The sequence below is a fragment of the Pyrus communis genome, chromosome 1 (assembly GCF_963583255.1).
Source record: "Pyrus communis chromosome 1, drPyrComm1.1, whole genome shotgun sequence".
Classification (NCBI taxonomy): Eukaryota; Viridiplantae; Streptophyta; class Magnoliopsida; order Rosales; family Rosaceae; genus Pyrus; species Pyrus communis.
Genome location: NC_084803.1, coordinates 18,798,442 through 18,810,654, shown reverse-complemented (window position 1 = coordinate 18,810,654; position 12,213 = coordinate 18,798,442). Strand labels below are relative to the sequence as shown.

Genomic DNA, 12,213 nt, shown 5'->3' with positions numbered 1-12,213 from the left:
TTGTAGAAACCGAAGAGAGTTTGAACTCAAAATAGAGGAAAAGAAGAAAACCGTATATACTAAGACAATCCATCACTTGTAATAAATTTTTAGTTTACAAGTTTTAAATAAAATGAAAACAAAAACTAAAAATGAAATGGTTAAAAAGGACCATTCAATCTAACTACTAAAATAAAACAAGACCGAGAATGTAATAAGCTGAAAAAGGGAAAGTATTATTAGCATACTTATTTTTACCTCTTACACTATTGTTACATTTTATTCATTGTTTTTCTTCAATTTATCCTATCCTATGACCAAAAATTAAAAAAAAAAAAAAACGTGAAAAACAAAATGAGCGTATGGATAGTAATATCCAATAAAAAGTGCACGCTTACTGGAAATTTATAAATAATTTGTACATGGACGTGTTATATTGTAATTTGCCTGCAACGAAAAATAATAGGAGCCGAGTAATTTTCCGTCAAAGAAAAACTTCAGAGTGGACCCACGTGGGCACTTTGGTAAATCCATCCGGTCCAGCGCCGGATATCTGTGGTTTCGTTGGTCCTCAGTGGACTCTGTGGCCAGTCATCGCTCATATCAGGTGGTCTTGGCCGCTGCTCCTGCTCTAACCATACACATACTCTCCTCTGAACAACCAAAACCCCCAATAAAAAATCCTGCTGACAAACCTTTACATGTTCTTCTTCCGCTCTCCTGCTCAGCCATGGAGTCCAAAACCCTAACAGTCACGGCTCAAGGCCCCCAGCTCGCCGTCGTCAACCTCCGGTAAAAACACTCTTCCACCTTTTCTTTTCGCTTTCGATGTTTACAATAAGCGTGTTTTCAGAAAAACAATCTAATTTTTATTTAACGTTTTGAATCTTCTGCTTTACTTTCTCGTCATCGCCTGTCTTTTCCTTCTCGGATTCTGGATTGTTGAAAAATTTACACCTTTTTGGCGTTTTTGGAACTCCGATAGTCTGATAAATGACTCTCTGGTTTGCATTTCCGACGTCGTTTGGTTCCGATTGTTTTGCTTTTTTCTTCTTTCCTGTTCCGTCTGAGTCTTGGTTTCGTATAGTCTGATAAATAATTTTTAATCTTTTATATTTTGAGCTCGGTCGTAGTTTCGATGAGTTTATCGGATTAAATTTTTTCTCTTAAGTGGTATTAGAGCGATGGCGGGTTTTCGGGATTTCGATTATCGCCTGTGTTTCGTTGTTAATTTGGAAAGCTTTAGCTATTAATGGTGAAGTTTAGAAATTTCCAAACTTGTTGGAGCTTATTAAGTTTTCTGCAAAATGAAGTGAGTGCCCCCTTTGCTTCTGTGTACATAAATGGGTAATAATTATTTGGAGCTTTAAAAGGATGGTGAAGTTTAGAAATTTTCAAACTTCTTGTAAAAGGATGGATTTTTGGTTTTATTAACTTAAATTAAATACGGGACCTACTTTCTATTTTGTTCTCATATTTTTCTCTGCTTGGTTTGTAATTTGTTTAAAAAACACAGAAAGAAATTTGGCCTCAGCACGTTTGTATGACTTTTGACTCCGTTTGGCTGCTCAGAAAACATGTTTGTATAACTTTGACTCCGTTTGGCTGCTGAGAAAATGTAGGTAATCAAATGTTAAAAACTTAAAGTAAATGATGATTTGCTTGGCCACCTACATTTCGTAATTGTCTTAGTGGTTCGGTTATCTCTGTTTTATTATTTGCGATGGAAAATTTTAGCAGTTAAGGGCCTCGTTGCATACAAAGTTATCAAGTTCTGTAAATATTTTTCATACATGTTAAATTGTAATTTTGTGATGTTATCTGTGCTGCTCAATGTTCAGGGGATTGTCGCATGCAACCGAAGCATTCCGTTTACTTATGGTTTTAGCATGCACCCTCTTTTACCTCACTACATTTGGGCAATGCTCTGGGAATGGTGAGATAATATCGGAATATGATTCTTGTGGATCATATGGAGATAATTTGAATGTGGATTTTGTGGATAATTTTCTTGGTGACACCAGTTTGGGCTGTGGAGTTCCAAGAACCCACTTCAATCTTGATAAGATTTGTACTAGCTCCCGTTTGTTCTGCTTTCCGTCAACATTACCTGGTTTCTTGGAGCATAAACTCAAAGTGGCTGATTTTGGAGTTTCAGGGGATCAGTCTGATGATATATCATCTATAGGATCAACTGAAGATAGCAAGGTGGCAAATAACAAAAGTAGGTCATCAGACAATGGCGTGTTTAAGTTACTTAATGGAGGGATTGTTTCTTGTTCTTTGAACTCCAAGGAGGCTACTAATGAGTTGTCATCCATTCAAGCTGATAGCTCTAATCAAAACGATCTTTCTTCTTGTAGCGGACCTTTACTTTATCAGAAGAGCACAAATTTTAGGGTAAACAAGAACACTGAGATGACCAAATTTAGTTCTTTCACTGGTTCCCCCTCACCCCATGTAGAAATTAGCCCTGCAGTATTGGATTGGGGACAAAAGCATATGAATTTTCCATCGTTAGCTTTCTTAACTTTGGCAAATACATGTAATGACACCATTTTACATGTTTATGAGCCATTCAGTACTGACATGCAGTTCTATCCATGCAACTTTAGCGATATTAAGTTAGGACCTGGTGAAACAGCTTCAATTTGTTTTGTATTTTTACCTAGATGGTTGGGCTTGTCCTCTGCTCGTCTAATTTTGCAGACAAGCTCAGGTGGTTTCTTGGTTCAGGCGAAAGGTTTTGCCATAGAGTCTCCTTATGGGATTCATCCTTTATTGGACATGGATGTTTCTTCCAGGGGAAGGTGGAGTAAGAATTTGTCGTTGTTTAACTCCTTTGATCAAATTTTCAACGTGAGGGAAGTTACAGCATGGATATCAGTGTCTCTGGAGCATACTTCCCATCATGCAGAGGCAATATGTAGTACTGAGAAACTTCAAGGTTCTGATGAACTTGGGTTGCTGAGTGTTAAAGAACGTCTGGTTGTGAGTACTGGACAAGTTGGTTCGCCTCTTCTGGCCATGAGGCCCCTTATGAACTGGGAGATTGGTCCACACAGCACTGAAACTATCATAGAAATAGACTTCTCAACTGAATCGAAAGGAAGAATTTATGGTGCAATTTGTATGCAGTTGCTAAGGCCTTCTGAGTACAAGTCTGATACTTTTATGCTTCCTTTTGAGGCTGAAGTGGATGGAACAGCAATGAATGATGATCTTGAAGTACCTATCTCGGCATCTCTTGAGGTTTTGGTCCCCTATTCCGTCAATGAGACTGCTGTTGCTATATCTCTGAAGAATTCTGCTCCTTACCTGTTGAGACTTCTTGAGATTACTGAAGTTGCGGATGGTAGAACCTTGCAGATTAAGTACACTGAAGGCTTACTACTTTTCCCTGGCAGCGACACATATGTTGCTGTTGTTGCTTGTACTGAGCCACTTGTCAAATTAGATGGACAATGTAAGTTACTTATACAGACAAATGACTCAAGTAGCTCTCAGATTGAAATTCCTTGCCAGGATTTTATTCATATTTGTACAAGACATTGGAATGATTCCACCATTGAACATCAGTCTGAAAGGAGTGAATTGGGTGATATGCAGACAGAGTTCTCTGAAAGTGGCATGCAGTTGCCATTACCGATCATGGTAGGCAGATTTTACCTCTCTCTATGTATGTTTGTGTGTGTATTCTCATTTTTGTTTGAAACTGGATTAGCTTTCGAAGTTTGATTGCTGTATACGGCTTGCCGTGCCTTTATTTGTTGTCTCTTTGTCTTTTGACTAAGTGATCAAGAACGTTCCCTTTCATTTATTAGTATGAAACATGCATGCTCTTTAGTTATTTGTAAAAAGTATCATTCTTTCAAGGTTCCTCATCTTCAAGGCACTGGAGTCAGCAGGTGTCCACTCCACTGATCAAATCGCTTTAAAAGAGTTATAAAAGATTGCATGCATGTCTCTACAATTTTATTGACTATTAAGGTAGAGCATGCTTGTTACTATGGCTGTTATTGTGCCGTATATTTCTGAATCAGTTTAACTCTTTTTTGTGGTGTTCGAGGTTATTTAGCCATGAACTATCCATAACCGATGAACTCTTTTTTGTGTTGTTCGAGATTATTTAGACATGAACTATCCATAACCAATTATGTAACGTGTCTTTTTTTTTTAACCCACAAACATGAACATCCATAGTAACCAAAATGTTATTGTGAACCTATACATGAAGGCAATGGAGACAGCAGAGGCAGATGAGTTGGTGCTACGAAAATGGAAATCTCAAGATACCAGAAATGGCATGTCTGTGCTCATTGATCATGAGGTATTCTTCCCAATGCTTCAGGTAGGAAGTCATAACTCTAAATGGATCACTGTAAAGAATCCTAGCCAAGCGCCAGTAGTGATGCAGCTTATACTGAACTCAGGGGAGATTATTGACCGATGTAAGAGTGCGGATGGTCTTACACAGCCTTCTTCATCGGTTAGTGTGGTTTGTAACGAATCCACTTCTCCAAGTAGGTATGGGTTCTCAATAGCAGAAAATGCACAAACAGAGGCTTATGTTCAACCCAATGGTAGAGCATCTCTTGGACCAGTATTGTTTCACCCTTCAAATCGATGTGAGTGGAGAAGTTCGGCCCTGATAAGAAACAATCTATCTGGTGTGGAGTGGTTATCTCTGAGGGGATCTGGAGGGTCGCTATCCTTGCTTCTTCTTGAAGAGTCTGAGCCTGTTCAGAGTGTAGAATTCAACCTCAGCTTACAAATTCCTCTTGACTTTTCTCCTCCAGACATGTTTCGCATGGAAGACTTCACTCATTCTTGTTTACAGCCATTATCAAGGCAGCTCTATGCTAAGAATACAGGAGACTTGCCTCTGGAGATTAGAAGAATCACGGTTTCTGGAAAAGAGTGTGGGATGGATGGGTTTATGGTACAAACTTGCAAAGGTTTTGCTCTTGAACCTGGAGAATCAGCAAAACTTCTGATATCGTACCAGACTGATTTTTCTGCAGCCTTGGTACAACGGGATCTTGAGCTGGCCGTGAATTCTGGTATTCTGGTGATACCCATGAAGGCAAGCATTCCCTTGCATATGATCAATATATGCAAGAAATCAGTGGTCTGGATGCGCGTTAAAAAATACTCTTCAGCAGTATTTCTTGTTGTCTCCTTGATGTTTCTAGTATTTTGGTATATATTGCCCCAGCTGCCTGGCTTTTGCTCTGATGATTGTTTGTGCACGAGCAGAAAAAGTTCCTTCGTTACTTCTAAAAGTAGTTCAGGAAAATCATCTCATGCGCATAATTATAGAGATGGTAGATTTTCTGTGTCTGGTGAGATAAATGGTTTGCTAAGATCAGTTCGGGAAGATAAAACCTCAATGCAGGCATCATCTGTTGGTAGATATCCCGATGACCAGGCTGGGGCCTCAGAGCGGGAAAAATTTGCTCAACATGCAGATCAAATGCTACAGGGTCATGAACAAACTAATTATTTGTCAGATATGACAAAGAACAAAGCCACGGCTTTCTCATTGACTTCTAAATCTGTGTCAGTTGAGAATCCCGATGAACTAGAAGCATCCCAACCTGGTAACCTCACAGTCAAAACTGGACAGGAAAAGGGTAGAAGGCGTAAGAAGAGAAAGGGTGCCGGTGCTAAATTCACAGGACTTCTTGAAGTTTCAAGTAGTCAAAGTGGAAATTCTACACCTTCATCACCCTTGTCTCCAGTCACATCTGTAATACCAAAACAGATGTGGCCGCTATCTCCTGATGTGGGCCAAGCTGTTGAGGCCAGAAATCCATTTACTCAAGTGGCTCAACAACACTTCCGGAAGAGTCATGTTTTTAAATCTGCTTCTAAGGCAAACTTATCACAGCCGGAGGTTTCTACAAAATATTGCAATAACCACCCAACTTTTGCTTCTCAAGTGCAGCCACCAGCACCAAGAAAACCTGCGGCCAGAACTGTTCTGTTGCCTTCTGCCACCTTTCCTGGTTCCAGTAGGCCTGCACCTAATTTGGTATGCTCAACCTCTTCTCTGGCCTCAACATCACGTATTTCTCCGCATGTTAGAGCCCCTGGGTCCAAACTCTGTGATCAGAAAAGTGCTGAAGAAGAAAAGGCTCGGCTTGGGGATGAATATACATATGATATCTGGGGTGATCATTTTCCGAGGCTAAAGTTGACGGGTAGGTCAAAGGATGTCAGTTCTATGACCTCCAGCACTACAGAAAGCGACTCCAACAGCTTCTTTGTAAAGGGTCCACAAACCCTCATGGCAAAGTCTCCACCGAGATCTGTAAGTTTTTTCCATCAAGATGGTTAATGACAACAAAAAAAAAAAAAAAAAAAAAAAAAAAAATCAAAATAAGTTATCCTGTTTCTCTGCTTTCGGATCTCTCTATAGGTCTGCTTGTCTGTAGTTTTCTTCATTCATAAGCAACACAGGAGTCCGCCCTGTTGTCATACGTTAATATGAAACTGAAAAAAGTAGCCTATGCTGTAAACAATGAATAGCTTTTACAACGACCGCCGTTTAGCTGTAATACACTGAACTTATCACAATGTAGAAAAAGTAAAGATGAAAATATACATTCAACACTACTAATGAGGTAAAAATATGAAAAGGGATCAACGGATCACTCTGAGCAATAAGCTTTAAGTAACATGTACAGTATCCAAAGGATGTGTTGCAGAAACTTAAATCAAGTTTGTTTTTAGGAAACAGGAATTTGCTAGTAGGATATGTAAACGTTTTCGAGTCTCTCACTATTAATGACACACAGGCATGGGTTTGCAAAAACTTTCTCGAGTACTACTCTTGAATATGTTACTCTGTTAACAGTTTGCTAAATGACTACTTGTTTATATGAGCTTGATTGTAATATTCAGAAAGATTGATGCAAGAAGAATGTGAACTTCTGCGGTGTATCAGTTCGTGAAATTACTCAAATTAGTACCTTTTTCGATAGACGATTTGTGAAATATTCAATTACCTGGATATACAGCAACATTTTGAGCCTTTGAGGAGTGAGAGAATAGAATAGTTGTCATCCATATGTATCTCAGATCATATTCTTACATATATGTGTGTCACAAATACTTATCTAACGGGCTTTACTTCACTGAAGTAAACATGTTTTAGGTGAAGAGAAGCCCGTTGAATAAATATTTCTATAGGGTGGAAATATCTCTATTCTGTGATGTTGGGCTTGGATTCTATACTATTAAACAGAATGCCCAGGCCAAAATATGATTTCATCTTTGCTCTGATATTGCAACAAAGATTAGTACTGGGTGTTGAAACATCCACCACATCCGGCAGAGACAAAGAAAAATAATAGTTTAAATATCCTAACTCCATTGTGCTTGTCTCAGATTTGGGTTTAATGCCCCTTATCCTACGTTTTTCGCTTGCTTTTACTGCTTTCTGTCTTTCAATTTTCCTTCCTCCCTAGCTGTGATAGTTCATCCTCGTCCCATCATGTGCTTGGATTGGCGGGTTCCGATCAAAAATTGGATATCAGATCCACTTCTCTCCCTCACTTTCCCTCCCCCAATTGGCATGCGGAACCCCCATTGAGGCCAAGTGTTGTGTTTGGGTATTTTATATACCCCTAGCCTCACTCTACACCCACAAGATACTTTGTATATATTTGCAAGGGTTCGTGAAGGGGATTTGGATCTGGTGTCTACTTTCTCGATTCGAAGTTTGGCTTTCTTTGAGGATGTGATAGTGGTAGCGGTGTGGTTTTTGCTACTGGAGATTAGGTTTTTTGTTGTTTGTTTTTGCAGCCTTCGTGTCTTAACGCTTGTGCGAGTCTCTAGTTGTATCTTGAGTTGTTGCTCTCATTTTGCTTGGACCTTTTACTTTAATTGTAGTTGTTTATGCGGTTCTTTTTGGGTATTGTACTAGTTTTTAATGTAATGGAAGATATCTTACCTGACTTTAAAAAAAAAAAAAAATAAATAAATAAATCTAACCCCACTTTAACCGAGGCCACCAGACTGTGTAGGTTGTAATTAACAAGTTGGGGATAATATTAGTGTTATTAGAAGTGAGTCTTTGATCCGTCTCTCTGATAATTTGATGTGGTATTGGAGTTAGGGAAGGGGTTTGTACTACCACATGAAGGGTGGGTCCCTTGGCCTTGCATGTTGGGTAACTCACGTGGTTGTCAATGTGTGGATCTCCGACGTGACTCACTAAATGGGTTTCATGTTTAGGAATGTGTTGAAATATCCCACTTCGGGTAAAAACAGAAAAAGAAGAGTTTAAATATCATAACCTCACTATAACTAATATCAAGGGTTTTTGTGATAAAAATAAATGCCTGTTAGATTGTGCAGTTGATAATTAACAAGTTGGAGACAATATCACTTTTGTTAAAAGTGAACTTTTGGCCCATCTCCTTGATAGTTTGAGAATTAGTACTTGGCAGTGTGGAAGATGATGTCTCGGTGGTTGGAGTGATATATCAAATATGCTCCTGATTTTTCGTTCGTTTAGCACACCCATAAAATCCTACTAGCAAATTCCTTTTTCTTCTGTCCTCTCCTGCTATTATTGTGACATTGACAAACAGGTTTTTACCTTCTGTAATATTCACTCTGGTGTTTGCATTTTCCCGTGGATGTCCTCGATCGAACAGTCTAGTCACTTGTCCATGCATGCCCCATACACAGGCACAGGCATGTAGTTGCTTTAGCAGACATTTCGGTATGAAGATTGCAACTTTACATTCACAGTTTTCAGTACATGCTACTACGTGCTGTTCCTACGCGTCTCCTGCAACGACTGCTGTAATTTTCACATTATAGTGGCTGCCTAATCAGGGCAGTGCATGCAACTACTGTTCCTACATCGTTATTAAAATTAGAGGATGGATACTGGTAAGACGGACTTCCAATCGAGCGGTAGCTCGTGCGTGCCTGCCAGCAACGAAGATAAAGCCACACAATCGATCTGTTTGCAGAAACTGATCCATGGAAAAGGACTTCTTGGGGACCATTTTGGTCGCAGGGCTGGCATCGTAGTAGTAGTAGCATATTTACAATGAGAGCTGCCATAGCTACACGTTGCACCTTAACAGTGACCTTGCTGATCAGTTGCTAAGCCAACCAAATCTTCAACATGCCCGGCGGTAAGGTTAGGATGGGCGTAAAACCACTCAAGTTTACTTGACATGCGTGGTTTGTAAGTGATTGGGCAATCCTTAATTCATCTTATGACAGTTGTCCAATAAAAGAGCACTTGTTTGCGATTGCTTTTAAAAGGGCTAAAAGCAGCAGCTTATGAGTTTTGATAGCCAAAAACGTTTTTGAATTTATCTTAAGTCAAAATGTGTGTGCCAGAAATCGTTTGAAACAAAATATTATTTAGAATAAAATGAAACCAGAATTTGAAATAAAATGAAGCGAGAATAAGGAACTTCTTTTGTTTTTTATTTTTTATTTTTATAACAAACACCCAAAAGTGTAGGGCGAATCACTTCAAAATCATATACTTTACAGACAGAGAAACATATATAGTAAATTTTGTTTCAGTCAAATTATTATTTATTTCTTGAAGTGGTATTTCACTACACTTAGCCCCCTTCTAAAACCAACCATTAAAAAATTCAATGGTGAACGCCGTGGGATTATAAGATATAATATTCAACCAGAACATTAAAAAGTTGGAAAATGTACAGCAAGAGATGTGAAAACTGCTGTGATTGCCGTCGTCCCACTAGAAGGTGGTTGAGCCACTGAGCTCAAATGAGATGGTGTCCTTAATTGGTATACGCAGGGGCGGAGCCATGAAAGGACCAGAATGGTTTCGGGTCTACCTTGATATTTTTTTTACAAGGAAAAACTTAGAGTTATCCTTCTGATGTTCCAAAAAGTTTTTAGGGGATTATGGCCCAAACCAGAGGGAGAGAGAAACTAGGCGATAGAGCTGGTTCTCCTAGAATTTAAGCCTTTTCACATAGTGCTAGTGGTTGTTCACAAGCTTGAATTATGCTTTCCATGTGCAATTTTCAAGTTCTTGTTAGCCCTTTGTATTAGGTTACTTTTTTTTTTTCCTCCAATTAACACAGCTCCTTACTGGTCAGAACCTACTAATGAAATGGAGTGGACTTCAAAAATCAACACCATCATCATAGAGCAAACAAACATCAGAATTAGACTAAAAATCTAGAGCAGCAAAGTAATGGCTGAGACGATGACCAAATGATGGATGCGAAGATGGCTAAGAGATGGATTCATGAGTGGGAGAGAGGGTTTCATGAGCATGAGAGACGGATTCGCGAGCGTGTTAAAGGGTTGTTGCAGGGCTGGCATTGTTGATGGTGTTGTAGCGTTTTCTTTAGATTTGTAAGAGGCCCCTCCTAACCCGAAATTCTAGCTCCGCCACTGGGTATATGTAATGTGGCCCTTCTCATTTGGGTTATTTCATTTTCTTTTCTTTTATGAGTTGTCTACATATATATGCATGGCTAGGATATGAAAACACATATTTTGATACACAGTTTGTGAAGTCCAGTTCGTAATGTATTTTAATGATCCAACCGTATATCTTTTATGTCTCACCTCAAATATAATATCTACCAAAAATCACTTAAATCCGAAAACATTGGATTAAATTTGGTCTCTTTGTAGAACCATATTCGTTCGTTTTCTTCACCACAAATGAATGCCTCAACGGTTTTGGATTTTTTAATTTTTTGTAAGGAAAATCTATGAATGAAGTACTAAAATATAGATGGTTTGAATCATTAAAATACATTACAAAATGAGCTCTACAAAATAGTGTCAAAAGCGTATGCACTCGAGTTCTAACCCTATATATCCTCACAGTCAATGAGTCCGTAGACCAAATGTAGAACTGAATCTCACCACTCAGTACTGAATGGAGGAGAAGGGATTAGAGAGAGTTTATTTGCATGTGCTGCATGCTTTTGGCTTTTTTTTTTTCTCTGTCTGCATCAATATCTTCATCAGCAATGTTCCACTTCCTTCTTTTTTGTTTTTGCTATCGATCTCACCTCCCATTTTCACAGCCACACTACTACTACATACCGATGAGCTCAAAATTTTATGGTGGGTGTCTCGGCTACCCTTCTCCCTGTATGAATTTGGGACCACTAGCTAGCTCCTCATATCCACCTCAAATACAAAAGAAGGGCCTCATTACATATATAGGACCATCTCGTGAAATTTAATGCCGGTTTAGAGTTTAGACTTTGGAGTAAGAATTGTACAAATGTCCAATTGCAAGAAGTCTTTTGCAGTTGCAAGAGGCTAGTGGCGGATCCATGATTCTAACATCGGATGGTCCCAGTTTAAAACATCCAAAAACACATTAAAGGAAAATAACATAAAAATCTAAATACTAATCCCTTCTTCTCATACCTTGATATTCAGCGTTTTTCATCTACCTCGCAAGAGGGCTACTGCAGCCTGCAACTCCTTCACGCCTCTTCCATGGATGCACCAGGTTTTGATTGGACTATAACTTTATATCATTTGACAAAATAATTGCTTTGGCATGGCCTATATAGTCCTAGGAGTAGATCTCTTCCCCTGCCGAAACATTTGGAGAGTCCTTGGAGATCTTCATGGGCGTTTTTCCGGCTCCCAGGTGGTCCGGGGAATCTGGGACTACCTGGTCCCTGTGTGGATCTGCCCCTGCAAGACTTGGTCAAATTGGTTTCAAGAGTGCATGGGTTCATATTTCACTCTAGTTTGAATTTATCTTTTCTTAGTTTAGATTAATTTAGTGGAGAATCCTTGTAGCCTAAGACTTGTGATGTATATCTAAAAGAGGGTTACCCTATGAATGGAAATCAACCAATTCAATTCAATATTTCTACAGTGTCGATCAATGTACTGTCGCGTGTTTACAAACCCTAAGTAACCATATGGAAACCCCTACTACATGTTTAATTTAGACCCCCCTTTTCAGTTTATTTTCCTGTTCCTTCTATAGTAATATTTCCCCATTTTTATTTAAACTCTTAGCATGAAAGGAATATAGAAGTACCTACTAGCTTTGGTAGACTCTAATTTTAACCAGGTGCAGATATTAAACATGGAGCAGTCATGGATCATGGCGTTTTAATGAATGATTTGGCAGATGTTTTAGACATTCCCTTTTTAATTGAACATGCATGGTTACATGCCACCAGATGCTAAAGTTGGCTCAACTAATGCCAATACCTAAATGATATG

General features: G+C 39.0%; 1 protein-coding gene across 1 annotated transcript; it reads left to right on the top strand.

Moving 5' to 3' along the window:
* The first annotated feature begins 575 nt into the window (after positions 1-575).
* LOC137717935 (uncharacterized) lies at positions 576-6,367 on the top strand. The gene is made up of 3 exons (XM_068457448.1): positions 576-771; positions 1,821-3,633; positions 4,217-6,367. The coding sequence occupies exons 1-3, from the start codon at positions 710-712 to the stop codon at positions 6,320-6,322; spliced, it is 3,981 nt and encodes a 1,326-aa protein (XP_068313549.1). The 5' UTR covers positions 576-709; the 3' UTR covers positions 6,323-6,367.
* The last annotated feature ends 5,846 nt before the right edge of the window (positions 6,368-12,213 follow it).

Bases quoted from the DNA above. Each gene is read 5' to 3' on its own strand.
- LOC137717935 (XM_068457448.1), top strand. From the start codon at position 710: ATGGAGTCCAAAACCCTAACAGTCACGGCTCAAGGCCCCCAGCTCGCC. The intron at 772-1,820 runs GTAAAAACACTC...CTCAATGTTCAG, and splicing joins CTCGCCGTCGTCAACCTCCG to GGGATTGTCGCATGCAACCG. The intron at 3,634-4,216 runs GTAGGCAGATTT...CTATACATGAAG, and splicing joins AGTTGCCATTACCGATCATG to GCAATGGAGACAGCAGAGGC.